This window comes from Tenrec ecaudatus, chromosome 8 (assembly GCF_050624435.1).
Source record: "Tenrec ecaudatus isolate mTenEca1 chromosome 8, mTenEca1.hap1, whole genome shotgun sequence".
In the NCBI taxonomy this organism is placed as follows: domain Eukaryota; kingdom Metazoa; phylum Chordata; class Mammalia; order Afrosoricida; family Tenrecidae; genus Tenrec; species Tenrec ecaudatus.
Genome location: NC_134537.1, coordinates 151153692 through 151175671, shown reverse-complemented (window position 1 = coordinate 151175671; position 21980 = coordinate 151153692). Strand labels below are relative to the sequence as shown.

Sequence of the window (21980 nt, the reverse complement as noted above, 5' to 3'; positions counted from 1 at the left end):
ATCTTCCCAGGAGCTTCATTTGAAGCCCCCTCAACCCACTACAGTGAACAATTTCTTCTAGCGGGACCTGAGGAACATCGGCTTTGGAAAGCAAACATGTTGGTTTATTTGCAGATAGAGGAACCTTGGTGACACAGCGGTTTCTGGTTCAGTGATCGACTACAAAGTCAGCAGTTCGGAACTATCAGCAGCTCCAAGGCAGGAAGAGGCTGTCTCTTCCCGTAAAACTACAGGCTCAGTTCTTCCCTGTCCAGGAGGGTCACCAACACAGCATCAATTAAGGGTGTGTGTCTGCTAGCATCCTGTCGACTAGAATAAAGGACCCTTTGACAATCACAATCCACCCCTCCACTCTTTTGGAAAGGATTAGGATTGAACACATCAACTTCTCTGTGTCGGTCTGTGCGTCTTATTGCAAAAGGTAAACCCATTTCTTATGACCCACTAAAAACAAAACCCACTGTCACGGAATTGGTTCCAAAAACGTAACAGCACAATATAGGGTCTCCAAGACTGTAAATCTTTACCGAAGCAGCCAGCCTCCGCTCCCGTGCCTTATATCAGCTCGCAGTATTTATACTGCTGGGCCCGCAATTAACAGGCCACTTACCTCACAGCGCCACCAAGCTCTTTTACACCTAAGGGTTGGATTCCCCAGTTAGGCCACTGAGCTTGATGGTGTCCCGACACAGTCACAAGTTTCAAGTCTTCTCACCATCGGAACAGGTCATGGAACAGTTTGGTGAATATTTGAATATTGCCACGCACGGTCTTCAGGGGAGAGCAATGGAATTTATAACAACTTACCACGTAATGGAAATGCTTCATCAATGAAGGTAATAACACACGCTTAAAAACGACAACAGCAAATATTTAAGAGATTTATTAAAGCATCTTATCACAAAGATGGAAACATACAAATGAGAAACATGCGAACATCATCTTCTTCCATAGTCAAGTCAAAACGTTACACACTTTTCCTGTTTCCATTCTGAAAACTTTAGGTCTTATATCCAACTCACTCACCCTGAAGATTTAATTCATCCTTCCTGAAAGAACCCAGGGCAGCTAGTAACAAAACTGCTAATGATTATATGAAGAAAGTGCGGTTAGAAAAGAAAATACGTGGAGAAGACCCCCTTCCCACCCCCAACCCCCTCCCCAGTAAAGGCAAATAGTGGCACTTTGTTCCCACCTACTCTAGATTGTCTTCAAAAACTATGTCAAAGGATACAGCCTTAACAACAAAGAATACTTCTGATAGCTGTGGGGAGCGCTTAGTGTTCTGAAACAAATGCTTACAGAGAGAGAGAGCACTGCCTATGACGAAGAAGTGTGAAGAGCCCTGTATTGCACCACTCTGCGAACAAGCCAGACACAGGCTGCTGGAGGGTTACGGACAAAGGCAGGCCTTCTCAGGCAGGGATGTAAGGGGGCGGAGGCTCCTTTTCCGGCATCTTCACGGCCATTTCATAGGTTGGCAAAACATACTAAAGAGAGAGAGAAAAGTGGACCCCAGTTACTTCCTCTTTAAAATCATTTCTGAAAGCCCAGCTTTGTGATTTTAGACATGAACTAGGGAGAAACTGTCGGCTAAGTAAGTTGCTGACAGCAGCAGGGAACTTGTCCTGCAGCTGGTCCAGGGATGGCTGGGTGGAGGAGGTGGGGTGGGCTGGGGAAGGGAGCGCAGGAGGCAGAAGTCTGCTTCTGGTCTAGCCCCGAGACTGTACGGACTCCTTGACAGGAAGTAGCCACCACTGGCCCCGCCCTTCTTCCAAGGTGACTGACAAAGGACCAGTGCCTTCACACCTGGGGGTTCCTGGCAGAGGGAAGGGGTCCCACCTGACACCTGCCCCATGCTACTGCAAGCGCTCAGGAAGATGCGATACCCTGCATTTCATCAGAGCCTTCTGGTGTAGTTAAAAAGGATCTCAGAACATATACCCATGATGTCTAGGACAAAAGACACAGCTAGGCAAGCAAGTAGACTCTAACCTAATGACAGACCAGCCCTCTATGAGCCACATGTGTTCCACATGGGGAAGACTCCAGTAATAATTCAGGAACTCCCTCAGATTCGTGAAACACACTAGATTTCTCTCTCCCACGGAAAAATCAGCAACCCCTCAGTTCATAGGAGTGCTGGTGTGGTTTTCTTCCCCCCCCAAACACAACGCAAGCTTCAGTCTGTGGTATCCCCCATCCTTAGATCGGTTTAAGTCGTACTTCTACTTCCTGTCTGCTCTCTCCTTCCTACACATTATTCCTGGAAGCATTAACGTGTAAGGTAGATGAAAGTATCAGTGCGGACCCCGCACTGAGCCTACAGGGGGACCCCAAGGGGAAACGCTGATCTCATGGAGCCAAGCTGTCCCCAAAGCACAGTACTGGCACGAACGAGAAAGTCAGGGCCAGCTTCTTTCTTGGAACCAATCGATCAATAACGCTACTGGAGTGGTGAAGTATATCAAAAGGGCATTAACCTGAGGAGGTGCTTCAAAGGCAGGATACACAGCAATCTCCGGCAAGTTCCTGTTGTTGATGAATTTATAGCAGTTCCAGACACAGTTTATCAGATAGGCCTGGAAGAGGAAGAGGGTGTTTGCGGATGCTAGAAACATAACGGACTGTGTCTGCAGGACTCTCGGGCTGCCTCCTCCAGCTTCTCTATGGAGATGGAAAACCAACACCAGACAAAAGAGCCAACTCTCCTACACATGCTTCCTAAGCCTGTCCCATTTGCCTCCCCTTTCCTCCCAGAATCTGCAACACAGACAAGCACTGCCAGAAAGCCCTCCAATCCATCACCAGTTTGACTGTGAATTAGTCTTTGGTTAAAGCATGTTCAGAAACCTTATTGTTGCCAAATGTCAGGCAGACCCCACATTCCCATGCAATCCCATAGGAGATTTTGACCCTGAGTTTAAAATCAAGCAGCTTTGATCGACATGACCCAGGTTTTATTATCACCATTTTACTGAGAAACCAGAGCTAGGTTTCCAGTTAAGTCTGTCAACCACTGGGCTGCAGCAGAAAGTCTTTGTTGCTGAGCCTTAGGACTTGGGGATTTCCATTCCAAATCATGAACCGCTTCCAAATTCATAATGATGCTCCTTCCACTTAGGAAGGTTCCAGATGCTGTCAGGGAGACAGACACCCGGGCCGTTCTCCTCCCCCCCACAGTTCTGATCTCGGAAACCCACAGGGGCAGTCCAACCCTATCGTATAGGGTGCTCTGAGTCCACGTGGATTCGACAGCAGGGAGTCAGACACTCTCAACTACCTTCTGGAAATTCTCAAAGCATCACCTCCACTCCTGTGCCACAGTAAACCCCGGGGCGGTAAATCGTCAATCTAACACCGCCCAGGAAGCGGGTAGGTCAAAGGCTCAGATGGGCACTATCACAGGCTAACTGGCCCCTCAGAAGGCTGACTCATCAACTCACCTTAAAAATGATGAAAAACACGAAGAACAGAAGAACAATGAACAGGAGGCAGCTGGAGTCCAAGGCCAGGAGGTCATCTTTGTAGGGAAAATCAGGCTGTAAAAGAACACACGGGAAAACAGACACACCAGCACGGTCACAATTCAGCAAGAGCTCACCGAGGACCACATTAAGAACGCAAAGGCATCCATGTCAGAACTGATCGTCCAATACACAAAATGATTACAAGTCGAACTCTAAGTGCTTAAGTCTCATCACCCGATGCAAAGGAGCTTCAAAAAGTCTGTGGCAAATGCCATCACTTTTTGCTTTCCTTCTCACACCCTTTCTGAAGCCCCTCCGTGGAAGTCAGATGGCGCGGAGGACTACGCACGCAGCCCACTTGCTCTGTGACGATCACTATCTCACATCTCCCTGGCCTTTGGGAAAGCACCGTCTCTTTCACTGGTGCCTGGATCTGACCTGGGGCACTCAGCCCGGTGTGGGAGGTGCAGAGATGAATGCACATTAAATTGCATGGGTCATTTACTTCTGCACAGGGAACAACAATGATTTTTGTAAAAACCCAGGATGTCCATCTCAATGCTCCGCAGGTAATCGCAAAGAGAAGGCAAGGCCCGCCCGTGGCTGTAAAACCCAGGCCAATCTAGCTCAGAAGCAAATAAGCCCACATGGAAGAAGCACACCGGCCAGTGCGATCACGAGGTGCCCAAGGGACCAGGTATAAGGCATCATGCAAAAAAAAAAAAAAAGATGTAAGTGTGTGTATGTATGTGGAGACTCAAGGCCCAAGTGTCGACCAATGGAGATCCCCTCATAGAGGGGTTTAGGAGAGGAGATGGGTTAATTAGGGTGTGAGGTAGTATCGATGAAGAACACAGCTTTCCCCCAGATCCTGGATGCTTCCTCCCCCCAACTACCATGATCCGAATTCTACCTTGCAGGGCTGGATAGGACAGAGGCTGTACACTGGTGTATATGAGGGTTGGAGGTACAGGGAATCCAGGGTGGATGATACCTTCAGGACCAAGGGTGTGAGGGACGATGCTGGGAGAGTGGAGGGTGAGTGGGTTGGAAAGGGGAAACTGATTACAAGGATCCACATGTGACCTCTTCCCTGGGAGAGGGACAGCAGAGAAGGGGGGAAGGGAGACTCCGGATAGGGCAAGATATGACAAAATAACGATGTATAAATTACCAAGGGCATATGAGGGAGGGGGGAATGGGGAGGGAGGGGGGGGAAAAAAAAGAGGACCTGATGCAAGGGGCTTAAGTGGAGAGCAAATGCCTTGAGAATGATTGGGGCAGGGAATGTATGGATGTGCTTTATACAATTGATGTATGTATATGTATGGATTGTGGTAAGAGTTGTATGAGTCCCTAATAAAATGTAAAAGAAGAAAAGAGAAAAAAATGATCAGGGCAAAGACTGTACAGATGTGCTTTATACAATTGATGTATGTATATGTATGAACTGTGAAAAGAATTGTATGAGCCCCAATAAATTGTTAAAATAAAAAAAAAAATTTCCAAAAAAAAAAAAAAACCCAGGCCAGAGGAGAGCCAGACTGCAGAGGCTCACCTGCAGCCACGCAAATATTGAGCAAGCATCTACGGTGTGCACGTCAACAAGTTACGTCCGGGAAGAAAAGCGTCGTAAAGAACTTAGGATCTCTGAGCGGGCCAGCCAAGCAAGTGGCTTCTAATTCACAGGAAATCAGGGACTACGTCAGAGGGGTCTGGACAGGAACGGGGAGGAGTGGAAACCTCGTTACGTATGACTGTCTCTAAACCCCCTTTCTATTCGTAGTGGAAATGTCCACACAAAAGGCCCAAATCGGCACTTTCATTAAAACGAAACATCAAAATCTGAAATCAAAAAAACAAAAGGGTCCACACACCCAGCCCCAAAACCTAGATATGAGTCTACTTGGGGCAAACATTCTTCCTTGGGCCTTCATCTGGATTAAAAGGAAAAAGAAAAAAATGGGGTAGGTGGTGGTGGATTGAAGTGGTAAAGATTCTAGATTTTATTCAGAAGGCAACGAGGCTTGCCACTTGCGGCCAGAGAAGAGAGTTGGACAGAGCAGCGCTCAGGAAGCTCTGCGCGTAGCTGACCAGGCAGCAAGCCCTGCCCCCTAACCTCATCCCACCCCTCTTCTGCATCGTGGGCCCCGTGCCCCTGGGGTGTGTCAGCTACCATGCCCACCTTCTGCTGCCCCGTGTGCACCAGGTTCCTTCCTACCTCACGGCCTCTTTGACTTGCAACAATTCCTCCTGTGCGTCCCTCAGTTCCTCAACTGTCTGGGGACAAGCAAACCTCCGGGCTACACCTGGTGCTACTCAATCACACAGCCTCTGATGCTGTTCGTGCCCCACATGTATTACAATCCATCGCTCGATCCCTCCACGACAAAGTGAACTCCACTGATATGCTTCCTAGGAGGCAGCAGAACCTGGCACATCAGAGCAACAGCAAATGTTTCTGAAGGAGTGATTGTGCAAAATGGACAGGGAAGGAAATCTAGATCCAGGGTGAAGAGTTGTGAGACACCACCAGGAAACACAAGGGAAGCCCCCACCCCCCGCCTTTATTGTTGCGTGTCTGGACCCGGGGCAGTTAGAAGACAGGAACTCAGTCTGACTCTCAGTGTTGCTGTGGTTTTGCTGTGAAGTTGGCTCAGCTTTGTAATTTAAATATTTGATGTCAGTTTTTACCGGAGGGCATACTTACTAATTGATCCAGATATTCTTTGATTCTTGGCAAGTAAGTGAGAGAACTGATAGCAACCAGGCAACTAAGAACGAAGTCAAAGAGGCGGTAGCAGAAGAATGGAATCAGCCAGCCCACTTGATACTGCAAAAGAAGGCAACAACCAGGGATCGTGTCATCAACAAGAAATGACAGCACGCCGCAAACACCAAAGTCAAGAATGTGGGTTACTTACAGAAATGGCTCCATACACCAGCATTGAACTGATTATAAACATGAGGACAGAGACGGCAAAAAGAACACAGGCATTATCTAAGAAAACAAAACAAAAATCAAATTAAGCGACTTACACTCAGAGACAAACAAAAACAAGACAAAAACTTTGCGACAAAAATAGTATTTAAAGCTAGCTTAAAAAGGTTAAATACCTTCAAGTTTAAATAGGAGACATTCTTTGGCTAAAAGGATTAGAAAAAACCACACTAAGTCTTCAACTCTAAGAAACAAACCGTGGAGTTCATGCAAAGCGCGTTTCTTAAACTGCTACAATAATTCACTGACAGAGAAGATAATGAACTGGATTCTCTGCTAGATGCCCCGTACCTACAAATCCTATAGTCTGAAGATGTGCAGAGATGATTATAATCCAATGTGGCAATTACTATAACAGAGGCAAAAATCATAAACTTTGCCCGGAGAATCAGAAAAAACACCAAAGAAATGAAACTTGGTTGGGTCTTTTAAGACTGAAGCAGAGTACAAAAGGTGGGAGAAAGGTTGGCAGGTCCCCCAAGGGCCGACATCCTAAACCGAAAGCTACAGATGCTACTATTGCCCCAAATAGAATACAACCTGAAACTGAATGCCCAACATCCAAACACTAACGTTCAAGTACATTTCCAGACAGCTACATTTTCTTCATCACTCTTCAACTCGTTCGCAGATTGCTCCGTTTTTCTCCATTAATCTACGCTTCCTAATTTTCTCATCAAACACCCAAGTGACCTCAAACAAGACTCAGCCACACTAGATTTGTTGAGTTTCTTTGTACAAATCTCTAAGCTGATTACATAGGAGCCCTGGTGGTGCAGTGGATACACACTGGGCTTCGATCCACATAAGCAGCAGTTTGAAATCAGTAGCAGCTCTGAGGGAGAAAGTCCGGGCTTTCTGCTCCTGTACAGTTTGTCTGGGAAACCCACAGAGGGCGGGGGTCACGATGAGTGAGCACCAACTCAATGGCAGTGAGCTTGAGTTTGAGACTCTGGATAGCTACTAAGAACTGGAAAGATATTAACGATTAGTTATGACTATCATTACCAGAACTCACTACTGTATAATTCTATGTCAATTCTTATCACTGGTCAAGGCAAATTTCTCAGTATTTGGCACTAAACTAAGGAAGACTAGCCCTCTTAAATTTTCTTAGAGGAGGCGTAGTAGCTGTAGATACCAAGGATTTAAAGGGATTCCTTGTTGCAGTGTACAAAATGCCCCTATATCCAAGAATTCTTATATAAATATAAAATTAATCAGGATAGTACCCAACTTACTCAAAAACTCAAACTTGCAACAATCTCAATTTTTGGTATTGTCAAACTTGAAAGCATGATGCGTTCATTCCAATCATCAGTTTTCAGGAATTTGCTGCAGAAGAATGCATGCTTATTCCTATGTCTTGAAGTATTGAAGTGAATTCATCCATTGATCCAATAACAAATGGGGGAGGGGATAGGGGCAGTAAGCAGGAGATACACAGAATGCCCGGGACAAGAGCCACTCCAGATATCATGACCAAATACCCAGTCAAGGGCACAATCCCTGAGCCCTGTAAACAATCAGACATGAGCCTACGGTTCCCAACACAACAGCCAGGGACCTGCCCTAGAGCCGCCCCCACCTCCCTGAGGGCTTCCACAAGGCCCCAGAAGCCTTTCTCAGGAGCCCTACCTGGATTTCCCACAGGTAACTACAGAGAAGGTGAAACTCCTGCTTAAACCACAGCCTGCACAACTGCAGAAGTATTTCATATATTGACTGTTACATCCTGCCTAGCAAATTGAATATAACTAATCACATGCTGCATTTAAAAAGCTGGCCATCGGGGCAATAATCAGAAATTAACTTGCCATTATAACATTAGACATGAGGGGAAGTCAAATTTCAACTTCCAAAAGACCAAAGTACCATGTGACCAAGAAGGATGTATTGTGTTTTATTCTCTGTAGACTAAGGGCTCAACAAAAAGTGATTATCAATACACTTATTTCTTTACAGTAATTACATTTCTCTATCCATCACTCATACAGTGTGTAATAAACTCCTGAGTTTAACCTTGGCGTTCCAATCAAATGAGCCTGGTTGTAAAGACTCACAACAACCCCAATTATAAGAAATCTTTTTTTCTAATACAGTCTTTTGCTTGCCACAAAATTAATATTATAAAAATCAGGAGACTTGCACTTAAATTGCTCATGGCGAGTCTAAGGCATGAATTTCTGCTCAAAATACTAAATTTCCAATGTAATTTGTAATACACCGCTCAACCAGAATTTTTTTCATACATGTATTTTAAGGAAGATAAATGACAATAAAAACTAATGCTATCAGAGAATGAGGTTAAAAAGACAATCAGTTTGAGTGTCAAAGGTCAGTCCATATAAAACCCCACTGTCACCAAGCATTCCAATAATTCATACCGTATATACTCGAGTATAAGCCAATCCTACTATCAGCCGACACACCTAATTTTATCACAAAAACTGCATTTTAAATGTGCTGACAACGGTATAGATGGGATCTGGAAACACAAGGAATCTAGGACAGATGAACCCCTCAGGACCAACGGTAAGAGTGGTGACACCGGGAGGGAAGGAGGTTAGAAAGGGGGAACCGATCTCGGGGATCTACATATAACCTCCTCTCTGGGGGATGGGCAACAGTAAAGTGCATGAAGGGAGATGCCAGGCAGTGTAAGATAAGAAAAAATAATAATTTATAAATTAAGAGTTCATGAGGGAGGAAGTAGTGGGGGGGGGGGGGAGGAAAATAAGGAGCTGATTCCAGGAACCCAAGCGGAAGGCGAATTTTGAGAATGATGAAGGCAACGAATGTACAAGGGTGCTTTACACAATTGATGCATGTATGGATTGTGCTAAGAGTTGTATGAGTCCCTAATAAAATATTTTAAAAAAATAAGGAAAAACTCGGCTTATACATGAGTATATACGGTATTTTAATGTTACTATAACCTGTATCATCCATAAGCAAATCTCTCATATTCAACTAAACATATCACCTGATCCTCAAAGATCTATAGCTCTTTTGTAATTCTGCGTCTTCCTCTTATTCCTCATGGTTCTTGATAGAGGCAAGATATACAATTTATATTTCCCCCAAATTTACCTTTTCTAGCTGGAAAACCCTCTAGTGTGGTCCTCAAAGATTATCTTTGAAAAACTCATCTGAATATTTTCCTGCCCTAAGATGGGTTTACGCAAAATTTTCTCAGTCAACCTCTAAACATACCCCTACACTTCACACACACACACACACACACACACACACACACACACACGGTAACATGATCTCCTTTACAGTGGAAAACATACCAGCCATTCTCTCTGATGAGTAGTAGTTACCAATGACTTCATACTGAATATTGACAGCTGGCATCGAGTTGGGATGAGTCACCTCCACAGTCAGCAAAATTGCCATCAGTAAGTTCACCACCTGGGAAAGATAGTATTTGATCAACGACATGAATTATAAATCAGCAGTTAGTCTTCAGATAGCTTCCCACATTCAGAAGCATCTTACTTGAAGAAACAAAGGCAAGCAGATAAGAGGCTGCCCCAGAGAAAGCACCACTGGCAATCACAGGGGCGTAATGGTATATACTTAGGAGACAAGACCCTTGATTCTACGTGCACACCAGTACATCAGAATAAAGCAGCACAAGATCGAATGGGGAGGGGCTGGCTCTATACAAATTGTGTTAAGAGTAACATTCAGATGCAAATCTCAGACTTTCTGGTTTGAAGAAACTACCTGTTAGCCAATCAATTTACTCATCAGAGCCCAAACCCGCCCGACCCCTCACAGCACCTGTATCTGGTCCATAGAGAAGGGGGCTCCCAAAGGTTTATGAAAATTTTCATAATATTTCCATTTCACTTTTTCCATGAACTCAGATTCCTCCTTTAAGATTCAAATGTTTTGAAGACTTCCTATTTTTAATATGTTTGTAACTCTCACTCACTGGTCTTCATTCTATCTTTCAAGACAATAGGTCCCAATCCCAACTATGTGGACATCTGCCCCTCACCTCAGAAGAATTAATTTCAGAGGGCAGCACTGAATCTGCAGCTCCCAGAGAGGGACATGTCTGATCAGAGCACACGGGAGCAAATGAAGGGGGAGGAAGAGAGTGGAGCACATCCTGGCCCACCAAGCCTTGAGGACAATCCACAGAGAAGACCAGACGGCCGGCCCCACGGTGAGACATAACCTCCTTCGAATTCCACCCGATCTGATCCCACCACACTGAGGCAAACACTAAGGGAGTGAAATAGAACAGCAAGGGGAACAGAGCAACGAAGTCCCCTGGGAATACCAAAAATAGGCTTTGGGGCCAGGCTTGGCACCCCATCAGCCAACTAACAGTCCTTGAACTAACTACAAGCTTTTCTTTCTTCGTGTGTTTTGTTTTGTCATTGGCTTGTTTTGTTTTATTTTGTTGCTTGGTGTTGCTCTGTCTTGTTTTTGTGCATGTTTTTATCTCCGCAGGTCTGTCTAAACAAGATAGGCTGGATGAACAATCTGGAGGAGAAAACCACAGGACCAACAGTTCCAGGGGGGACATGGGATAGGGGAAGGAGGGGGGAAAGGAAGTGGTCTTAACAAACCCAGAGACAAGAGAATAACAAGCAATCCAAATCGGTGGTGAGAAGGGTAGGTAGGAGGCCTGGTAGGGAGTGACTAAGGGTAATGTAACCGAAAGGAATTTCTGAAACCCAAATGAAGGCTGAGCGTGATAGTGGGAAAAGAGGAAAGTAACAGGAAATAGAGGAAAGAGCTAGAAGGCAAAGGGCGTTTATTGAGATCTAAATGAAGGCATGTACATATGTAAATATCTTTATAAATGAGGATGTGGAAATAGATCTATGTGCATACATGTATAGGTTTAGTATTAAAGCAGCAGATGGACATTGGGTCTCCACTCAAGTACTCCCTCAATGCAAGAATACTTTGTTCTATGAAACTGGCATTCCATGATGTTCACCTTCCCGATACAATTACTGAAGACAAAGCAGGTACACAAGGAAATGTGGTAAAGAAAGCTGATGGTGCCCGGCTATCAAAAGATATAGCATCTGGGATCTTAAAGGCTTGAAGGTAAACAAGCGGCCATCTAGCTGAGAAGCAACAAAGCCCACATGGAAGAAGCACACCAGCCTGTGTGATCACAAGGTGTCAAATGGATCAGGTATCATCAGAAAAAGTCCTATCACTGTGAATGAGGGGGAGTGCAGAATGGAGACCCAAAGGCAAAAGGACATCCCGTTACAGAGGGTCCCGGGAAGGAGATGAGCCAGTCAGGGTGCAGTGTAGCAACAATGAAAAATACAACTTTCCCCTAGTTCCTATATGTTTCCTCTTCCCCAACCTTACATGATACCAATTCTTCCTTACAAATCCGGCTAGACCAGAGGATGTACACTGGTACAGACAGGAACTGGAAACACAAGGAATCCAGGGTGGATGATCCCTTCAGGACCAGTGGTGAGAGTGGTGATATACCAGGAGGGTGGAAAGAGGGTGGGGTGGAAAGGGGGAAACAATTACAAGGATCTACATATAACCTCCTCCCTGGGGGAGGGACAACAGAAAAGCGGGTGAAGGGAGACGTCTGACAGTGTAAGACATGACAAAATAATAATTTATAAAGTATCGGGTTCATGACGGAAGGGGAAATGGGGAGGGAGGGGGGAAATGAGAAGCTGATGCCAGGGGCTTAAGTGGAGAGCAAATGTTTTGAGAATGATGAGGGCAACGGATGTACAAATGTACTCAACACAATTGATGTATGTATGGATTGTGGTAAGAGCTGTATGAGCCCCTAATAAAATGATTTTTAAAAAGAATAGATTATACTAGGGTATTATCCTGACTTAAAACACAAATAAGACAATAAATAATTTCTATGAAGGAACAATTAAAAAATAAAAGACAACAAAGAACAAGTCTGCTCCTTCAGCCAAAGGACTGTTCCCCTCAGGCTGGAGGGCAGCGGCTCGGCACCTCCCAGCCCCTTTTCAAGAACACATTGCCAAGTCCTAGACATCATTCCTCCAGCTAGCATGTTTCCAGAGGCGTCACCATTATTTCGTTTTTGCTCTCTTGGTCAACATTCTATTAAAATTAAATAATGACATCAAGGAATAAAAGAGCTCTGCTGGCACAGTGGTTACGTGTTGAGCTGTGATCTGCAAGAATGGCAGTTGAATACCAGCCACTCCCAGGGAGAAAGAAGAGGCTTTCTCCCTCCCATAAATTGTTACAGTCTCTGAAACTCACTGGGGCAGTTCTCCCCTGTCCTATGGGGTCACGATGAGCCAATACTGACCTAATGGCAGTGAGTACAGAGTGTATCCAGGAACAGGTTTAAAATAAAGGGCTAGACATACAAGTCCAGGCAATGCTGACTTTGGTGACGCTATGCCTGCTGGGCAGAATTACCCCACAGGGTGTCCAAGCCTGTGAGTTTTTCAAACAGCTGGGTAGGTCTGCCTTCCAGAGCCCTCTGGGTGGGTTCTTGGAAGCACCGACTTTTTGGCTGGTAGTCAAGTGCTTAACCATTTGCACCGCTCAGGCTAGTGAGGTTAGGACCAGAATTTACCACAGTTCTATCGGTAAGACACAGACAGATCAGAAGACAAAAGGACTTAGGTTCCCACAATGAAGCCAACAAATTTCAATTACTGCAGCCTGAAACTGTTCCAGCTTTCTCACCTAAGAATTTGAAGGCAGTAATGTGTAGCTCCTTAAAACTAGTAATTTTTTCCCACACTTGATCCTGCTAGGAAACTCCGCCTGTCACAGCACAGTTAGATTCAGGGGCCCAAATTTAAGCTCGTATGTATCTGTAATCAAATAACATATCTGAAATCAAATGTTATCTTATTCCATCACTGGCTTGTCGACATTTTCTGGGTCTGGATTCTTGGACGCTCCTGACATTGATGGTCTTATAACCACTCCAAGAGGAAATGAAATACTTACAAAGCTGCATAAAGTATGGTCCAATGGTGTTTTCACAGCTCAAAATGCCGAATCCCCCGACTACTGTAGGGCTGACATGCCGGACACAGTCATACTGGCATGATGGACATCACAGCTAAAGGTTATTTTGTTGCCATGATTTTGGCCAGTGCATGTGGAATACGAATAGAACTAGTATACACGTGGTCATATGGATTAATTTTACTGAAACAATCAGATCTACCTACTGAGATGATCGTATATGCACCGGGGGTGGGGGGGGGCAGGAGGGGCGGCGGCACAGGCTTCTACATGTTCCCAGAAATGCCGTTATCTTTCATTCCAATTTGTCTGAGAACTTTTTGAAGCTCCTTGTATTCATTCTGTGCAAGGAAATCAGGTTCGGAATCAATTTAGCAAACTCTTCTTTGTAAAACACGATACAGTCATTTTTTTAAAACAAATTCTGTACACTACAGAAAACCATTGTTCAAAAAACAACAACCAAAACACCCAACATACAAACCCAATTAGTAAATGAAGAAAATGACACCAAAAATAGTTGGAACTTTCTAAAATGTCTTTGTCAGTGTGGGATTGATAGAAACCTGTCTACCTCCTCTGCTGAGTCATGACCCATTCACTATTTTCGCTTAAGTATTAATTACACTTCCAATTCCATTCACTGTGGGGCACAGAGTCACATCCCTGGGTCTTACACACAATAAAACAGTCTAACCAAAAGGACCAACAAGCAGCACTAAAAAATTTCAGCTGCTTCATTAAAAGTCCAAATAAAAATTTAAATCTACATTCAGTTCATTATATCCTGTCAGGTTATTATGTATCCCAAGATGAAAGTTTTAAGTATTAGTATGAAAACTGTGAAAGATTAATCTCTGAACACCTACCAATTCTGCATTTGAATATAGGGTCCTATAGAGTTTACTTAAAAAAAAAGTTTTATTAGACTCATACAACTCTTATCACAATCCATACATACATACATCAATTGTGTAAAGCACATCTGTACATTCATTGCCCTCATCATTTCCAAAGCATTTGCTTTCCACTTAAGCCCTTTGCATCACGTCCTTTTTTCCCCCCTCCCTCCCCACTCCCCCCAGAATTTACTTTTAATCACAGTTGATATTCTTACTATGTTCAATAGAACATTTTAAAAAATGAAACAAAAACACTCAAATTAGCCTTACCGTTAAAAGACATATTAGGAAAGCTAACCATGTACAAACTATTATAGAATACTTATTTGTGATTTATACTTTCACTCTTACACAAGACTTAGTTAACAAAAATGCATATTCAGGAGGAAAAAGCAGTTACTTCCCATGTCTAGTAAGATGGAGAGGTAGAGAATGCAGCACACGGGCAGTGATGCTACAGCACAGGCAAGGACACCCTCGAAATTGTAGGAGCGTGCGTGTAAATTTGTCAGGTTAAACAATGTGCTCTGCATTATTTTCATGCCTTTTATACATGGCACATAAATTGAGAACACAGCTATGTTTACATCCTCCCCGCCTCAGCCTGACACAACGGGCTTTTATACTCTGCCAGCGAGTCGATGCTGACTCACAGGAACTCCAAGGGTCTCCAAGACGAACGAACTGTTTTCGTGAGTAGAAAGCCCAGACTTTCTCCCTCGGAGATGCTGCTGGTTTTGAACAGCAGAATGCTCCCCAAAGCATCACCACTATGCCCGTCTGTGTAAGAATGTCTAAAGTATTGTGACAAAAACTATAGCAACCTGTAGTAAACGCAGACGTCACAATGTAAAGCTATTGTTTCTCAGCATCTCCTCCCTCCCTCCATCTAGGTGCACACACGTCTGAAGACGATGTTCCCTCTCGCTAACCCTCCCCCTGCAGAATTATGAGCTCTTGGATAAACAGCAGCTTCAGCATCCTCAAGCAATCCAAACCATGTCCCTTTACAATGTTTTCATCAATTTGGGGAACAAAGAGGAGTCGGAAAAGGGCAGGATCAGGGCTGCAGGGTGAATGGGGTAAGGTTTCCCAGCCCAATTCCTAGACAGCCTTGCTACCCTCAAAGGAGCAGAGGCGCTGTTGGAACGAATGGTTAAGGGTCCTCGATGCAAAGCTTCTGGGCTTTTTCTCATCAACGCAGCTTGCAATTTCCTTTAAAACTTCCTCAAAAGTCCTCACAATCATCCTGTGTCCTTCACTCGAATCTTTGGAATTCCAGGGAGGAAACAAAACAAAACCGTTGGCACAACCTGCTGAGCTGACCCGCCTTGAATGTAACTGGTTCAGCAGATCCCGTTTTGCCGGGCTTTTTCTTTCTCCCTTCCAAGACATCCTAGCAAGATAGAAGACAAGTAACACAACTTGTTTATAGCCACCTACTGACAACAGAGATTTGTTTATACACAAATTTTGTTTGGAATAAACCTGTGCACATGGGAAAAGAAGCCCTAGTAGCAATATTTTTGACTTACCCATCTCTTTTAAAACTAACAGGCATGCTATTTTACATTTCAATATTTGAAACTCCCAACTCACACTCAGAAGACAAGGCTGTTGTCCTCCACAACAAACACCAGGGCCTGCCAACGATGACAACTGTTTCAACAACTGTCTCACACGCACACGAGAAAAAAGAGCACTCAAATTAGCAAGTTGTAGACAAACATTCCGGCATACAGGTCAATTTGTTCTTAAAAATCAAACACAGGTGGGGTGGGTTAGAAACTCCTTGTTACACAGGGACCAGGATCAGGTTTGTGGATCCATGGAGCCTTACTGGGAGCAATCCCTGGTTTCTCATTCCACTGCTACATCGCACAAGACCCTCTAGGGCAGCGGTCTCAACCTGGGGGTCGAATGGCCCTTTCACAGGAGTTGCCTGATTCGCAACAGCAGCAAAATAACAGTGATGAAGTAGCAATGAAAATGATCTTACGGTTTTGGGGTCACCACCACATGAGGAACTGTAAAAGGTCACAGCATGAGAAGGTTGAGCACCACTGCTCTGGGGCTGTTTTCATTTTCTTTCGTTCTCCCAGTGTATTCTGCCACAAGCTGGACCAGCATGTATGCTGCAGGGCAGCCTGATACGGGCTAATCCCACTGGCAGAGAGAACAGCGACACGGGGGCCCATCTACAAACCAAGTGAGCCAAGGAGTGCGACCAAGGCTGTATTCCTTTACAACGGTTTTCAATGCGTGTGTGACGGGCTCTTTGGTGTCCCGTGCAGTCAACACTGAGCGACTCCTGCTGTTCTGGGGTGGCAACGCATGCGCAAATGCCCAATGAGCATTGTGCATGCTCTTGTGGAGGCAGACCTATTGCAGGGCCGGGGAGAACAATGAGAAAACAAGATTGTCATACTTAAGTGTAATAACTTTTGCCTGAGTGGCAGGGGGACACGTTTGCTTAGGAACACTTAAAAAGAGGGGCGGGGAAAGGCAGTCCAGGGAGAACAGGCACTGAGCAATGTATCTGGAGGGAAAAAAGCAGCTTTGGGATAAAACTTCCTGGGAAAACAGCCTGGTCTTTTAATTCCATTTGCCCAGGAACGTTTCAAAGCTCCCTCAGATAAACAAGCTCTACTTACTTAAGAAAGGAGTCGGGGTGCGGGCTGGAAAAACAGAACTGATCAAACACATCCTCCCTGTCTTCCAGCTTCCTCCCTTCCTCCCACTGATGCTTCAAATCACTGCCCAACTCTGGCCCGCAGTCACTCGGCAGTGCTCTGTTCACTTGAAGGACACCTAGACCTCCTCACATTTTCCATTTGTTCTTCACGCAGATGATGACTATACTTTTCTGTGACATTTAAACCCACCATCTGCTGTCACATATGTGGGGGACCCCCCTCCACTCCAAACCAGAAATGCTGTGTGGGCAGAGCAGAGCTTTCGTAGTTCATACTTCGTGGACCCAGTGGTGTCGCCTAAGAAGGTCCTCCCTGGTCACAGTGGACTTTTTGTACAAGCAGTTTCACTCAAACCTTATTTTTTTTGTGATGGCTGATTTAAGAGAACAGTGTGCAGCTGTGAAATTTTGTTTCCTGCTCAGGAAAAATGCCGCAGAAACTGTTGTGATGTTGAACACAGCTACAAGGAGAACACTATGGGGCAAACCCATGTGTGCAAGTGGTTTTCTCATTTCAAAAAAGGTGTGACATGCCGATTGATGACCAACCTCATTCTGGATGTCCATCACCTTCCCCAAACAGATGAAAATGTTGACTTATAGTGCATTGAGAGTTTGTTTCACCAGGTCAGACTGTTAATCAAGCTTTCTATTTAGAGGTTCTGAAAAGATAGCAGAACCGTGTGCAACTACAAAGGCCTGATTTGTGGCAGGGATTGGTTTTGCCATCTCAGTGCACAAGCTTTTCGCAAAAAAGCAACAACAACAAAACAGCATGCCCCTCTTGCCTCACGTACCTTACTCCCCTGACCTCGCTCATGGGACTTCTTTTTGTTTCCTCGAATGTAGAGGGGCATGAAAGGTCAGTGATTTGACATGTACAAGAGGTGAAGATAAAATGAGGGAGGTGCTGTCAGCCATCCAAACAGATGAGTTTGAAAAATGTTTCCAACAATGGGATCGCTGATTTGACAAATGCATTAAGTGTAATGGAGAGTACTTTGAAAGTGATATGATTTTAAAAAAAATTTAAATACATAACTTGGGAGGTGGGGGCTCCAGGGTTTTTGGGGGGTACCCCTCATATGCAGCCATGAGTTGAAATGGAGTGGATGGCTACGGGTTTTGTTTTCCATCAATCAGCAAACATTCAAGTTTATGCGACTGAGACAGGCTGCTTTAAAACCATCTGGTTTCAAATTTTCCATTAACTGATAGTGTGCCACAATTTAATCTTAATCTCACTTTGAAATTTCATATTAAACACACACACACACACACACACACACACACACACACTAAACCAGTCATGCTCCTTTTAAATCTAAGAAGCCATAGTCTCACCCAGCAGGCCTGGGACCACTAGTGGATACGACACCTGGCTCTGGCTTCTCTCCCTCTTACTGCACTATTTAACACCATGTAATCAATACTTAATACCATGTATCCAGTGCTGGCCTTCACCTAGGCCAGTAGACCCAAATGCCAGCAAGCAATGGCGCAATATCAGAGGCACTTATCAAACACCCGGGCCAAGCAGAAGGCACAGCAGCACCCTAGCTACCAAACAGCTCACAAGAATTCATCCCAGCAGTCTCCCCTAATGATCTCAAACCCAGCTCCCAAGGCTATTCGGACTCAGGCTTTCAAGGGTATACCACATTACAGGAGCAGACAACCTCATCTTGCTCCTGTGAAACGGGTGGTGGACTTGAACTGCAGACATAGCTGTTAACGGTTTAAACACTTAATCGGCAGCCCCCCAGATCATCTAAAGCAGGGGTGGATACAATCGGCCTCCAAATCATCACCACAAAGAGAAGCAGTTCCAGCAATCACATTACTATAAACGAAAACCCACTGCCAAGTTCATGCGGACTCACAGAGACCTGATAGGAGAGGGGAGACTGCCCCTGTGGGGTTTTTAGGCCTGGAGTAGAAAGCCTCAGCTTTTCTCGGCTGTCACACTGGGGTGAGTTAAATGCTTGAGCTGCAAGGCCCTCCAACGATGTTATAAATATCCAAATGGCCCTTCGGCAGGAAAAGGTTCCCATCCCTCATCTAGAGAATCAAACACTCTTTGATGAAAGTTAAGAAGTACTGCCTCACCGGAGGAGAGGGAGACAAGACCTTGGCAAGGTGTGCATGAAGGGAAGTGGCATTCAACCTCACTTGCCTCTGGATTCTTTCCTTCAGGAAGGATGCTTCTGGAAACAATAGGCATTGTTTGATCCTGTCTTCTTTGTTTAGAGGTCACCTGCTAACATTTGCCCGGTGGCCTCCATGTCTCAACCAGGCAGAGGGTGGCCTGAACCTGGGACTGTACTGCAGCGACACTTTTGAAAGTGAGCAGCAAACTCGTCATCATGAAAACCAGTGGCCTTCTCGTTGACCTCAATCTAATGAGACTCCTTTTTCCTGTTATCTGTGCACTGTCACAGTCCTTGAGGTCAGATGGCATGTTCCAGACAAACCACATTTGAAAGTGACAGGGCAAGTCTTAGAAAGGCCCCAGCCACAGGTGAACCATGGCCCTGCGCTTTCTTCTTCCAATGCAGCCTTTAGGAAGGCCTTTTCCATTAGGTCGATGAGCAACAATTCTCTTCACCGACTTACGATAGTTTAAGGGTCTTATACAGTTCTAATCTGCAGAGTAAGAACGGCTTCCTTTTTTAAATTGTGAAATGACATAAATCTAGACAGGCAGTAAATAGAACAAAGGATTTGTGGGGGTAGGGCAGAGGAATGCGGGGCGGAATAGGCGACTAATAACGAGTATTGGTCTAAAATTGTGTTGTAGTCATTGTACAAATCTACTTGATGTAAATTGTATGATGCATGAAAATCAATAAATAAAACCGAGAGAAAGGGGGAGTCGTAGGAAACAAGTCCAGAGCAAGTGCTCAAAGAGGGAGGAGACTTAACCTTCTCATTTCCGACATTTTCTAAGCGTCCTTACTTCAGTTTTTCTCCCTGCATATTTGCGTTCTCACGCTTATAACCTTACACTGCTTTTCCATTCACGTTTCTCTGCCGAGTCCTCAGTATCAAATACTACGCCTGGGTAAAAAAAAAACAACCAAGAATATGGTCAACTGCATGTGAGACGGTGGCTACTTCCTCCTTCAGCGGGACTCCTGTGTTGTGACTGGAGGAGGAGTCTGAGATGGAACAGAAAAACAACACTTCTAGGCTGAGGAACTTTCATCTGCCCAGTTTAAAGTCTAAGGGAGGAAGCGCAGAGCAAGAGGTTGGATACCCTAAAGATTTGCATTTATCATTTAGTGAGCTGGAAGACAGAGCTAAGGGCACACAAAAGAAACCCAAGGCCCTGCCCCTTGGCAAAATGCAGAAGAAAATACAAGTACGTTTGAAAACAAACAGCAGCGAATTGTCCTTAGCCGCTCGATTCCTAGAGTTACCATCTGTTGAAATCCCTGTTGAACGCAGGGAGATGTCTGAAGTTACATGTGATCCCGTGTCAAGATGGTACAGGGAAAACATGAACCATATTCCGGTTTGGTTTTTAAATGTACATTAATTACTGAAGCCAGACTGTAAAAAACAAACACTATCAGCCCCACCCACGTGAAGACGATGCTCCTGTGTCCAACTGGCTCCTACAGATTTCAAGACACCGGGTAGGGATGTGAAACGTAAAGGAAAGTTAAGTCTGGGATAAAACGCTCCCTTTCTTCTGCAGTCACCATTCCCCAGACGGCGGAGGTACAAACACCGGGTCACTTTCCCCCCCAAAAAAGAAAGGAAAAACGCAGACGTCGCATTTGTGAACACTCCCTTCGCTTGGTTGTGACGGAGAAAGACACAGATCCGGGCCCTCTGTGACCCGCGTCCCAACAAAAGGCCGGCCTCCGCTGGGCAGTGCGGGGGCAGCAGCAGGATCCATCCGGGCACCCGGGCCGTCTTCCGGCGACCCCGACGCCCACAGCGCCCTTTCACACGGCACCCCCCCTCCGCCCCCGCAGGAACAAAACCAAGCCCCGGAACCAGGGAGTGGGTCACAGCGGGATCCTTCCGGACAGGCGGGCGCCGGGTCCAAACCCTCCCGTCCTCGTTTCGTAGGGGGCTGGGGTGGGTGACCCAGGGGGCGGAGCAAAACCGGGGGGGGGGGGGAAGGGGTTCTTTCAGAGAAATCGGGGATTCCACAAAAACGCAGCCATCCTCGCCCTCACGCCCCGGGCCTCTCCCAACCACGTTTGCTCCCCAAGCTCCTGCCTGGGGACCACCTCCTCGTTCCCACCCGGGCCCGACTCCGATTCTTGGGCGCAGTGGTCCGCCCTCGGGGGCCCTGGATTCAGGCCAGGGACACCCCCAACCCCCCATTTTCGGCCCCAGCGAGCAGGGGGCCCCCTAATCCCCTTTGGACCCCGCCTCCACTGCCCGCACATGCGCATTACCCCTCTCCCCCCAAACCCCGGCGCCGGCCTGCCCTTACCATGTACCAGGTCCCCAGGATGATCGTCCCGGTGCGGACATGGCAACAGCCGCAGCACCGGGTGCTGTAGAAGCGGTCGCTGCGGCTCCGCTTGAAAGTCATGGACACCATCGGGGCTGCCGTGAGCCTCCCTCTGGATCCGGCTCCTGCCAACCACTTTCCGCCCAGCGGCTGCCCGCGGCTAGCTCGGTCCGTCTCCGAACCACACGACACGACGCGGAGCCCGCCCCTGGCCCACTCCGGACCAGCCTGTTCGCGCTTGCGCAATCCGTACCGCCCGCAGCTATCGCGCGACCACCACCCACCCTCTTCAGCACGCGGGCCAATAGCAGAGCGCCATAAGAAACAGATTCGGTTGACCCTGACTCTGATTGGACGACACTGGAGACTGATGAGGGTTTAGATCCAATCAAAAGTTCCACGAGGCTGGGCCCTGGTAGACCCTGCCTGTTACGAGAATTGC

At 45.9% G+C, this 21980-nt stretch overlaps 1 protein-coding gene across 1 annotated transcript; it reads right to left on the bottom strand.

The window, feature by feature from the left end:
- Window positions 1-868: 868 nt before the first annotated feature.
- On the bottom strand, window positions 869-21763 carry LAPTM4A (lysosomal protein transmembrane 4 alpha). The gene is made up of 7 exons (XM_075557068.1): window positions 21518-21763; window positions 9771-9891; window positions 6395-6471; window positions 6181-6303; window positions 3447-3542; window positions 2484-2582; window positions 869-1490 (listed from the first exon to the last, which is right to left on the bottom strand). Exons 1-7 carry the CDS (start codon window positions 21626-21628, stop codon window positions 1416-1418), a joined length of 702 nt encoding a protein of 233 aa, XP_075413183.1. The 5' UTR covers window positions 21629-21763; the 3' UTR covers window positions 869-1415.
- Window positions 21764-21980: the final 217 nt, after the last annotated feature.

Coding starts and splice junctions, on each gene's coding strand:
- LAPTM4A (XM_075557068.1), bottom strand. CDS start 21,628: ATGGTGTCCATGACTTTCAAGCGGAGCCGCAGCGACCGCTTCTACAGC. Junction 6,472..9,770: donor CTCATCAGAGAGAATGGCTG/GTATGTTTTCCA, acceptor TTGTTTTCTTAG/ATAATGCCTGTGTTCTTTTT. Junction 6,304..6,394: donor TGGTGTATGGAGCCATTTCT/GTAAGTAACCCA, acceptor CTTCTTTTGCAG/TATCAAGTGGGCTGGCTGAT.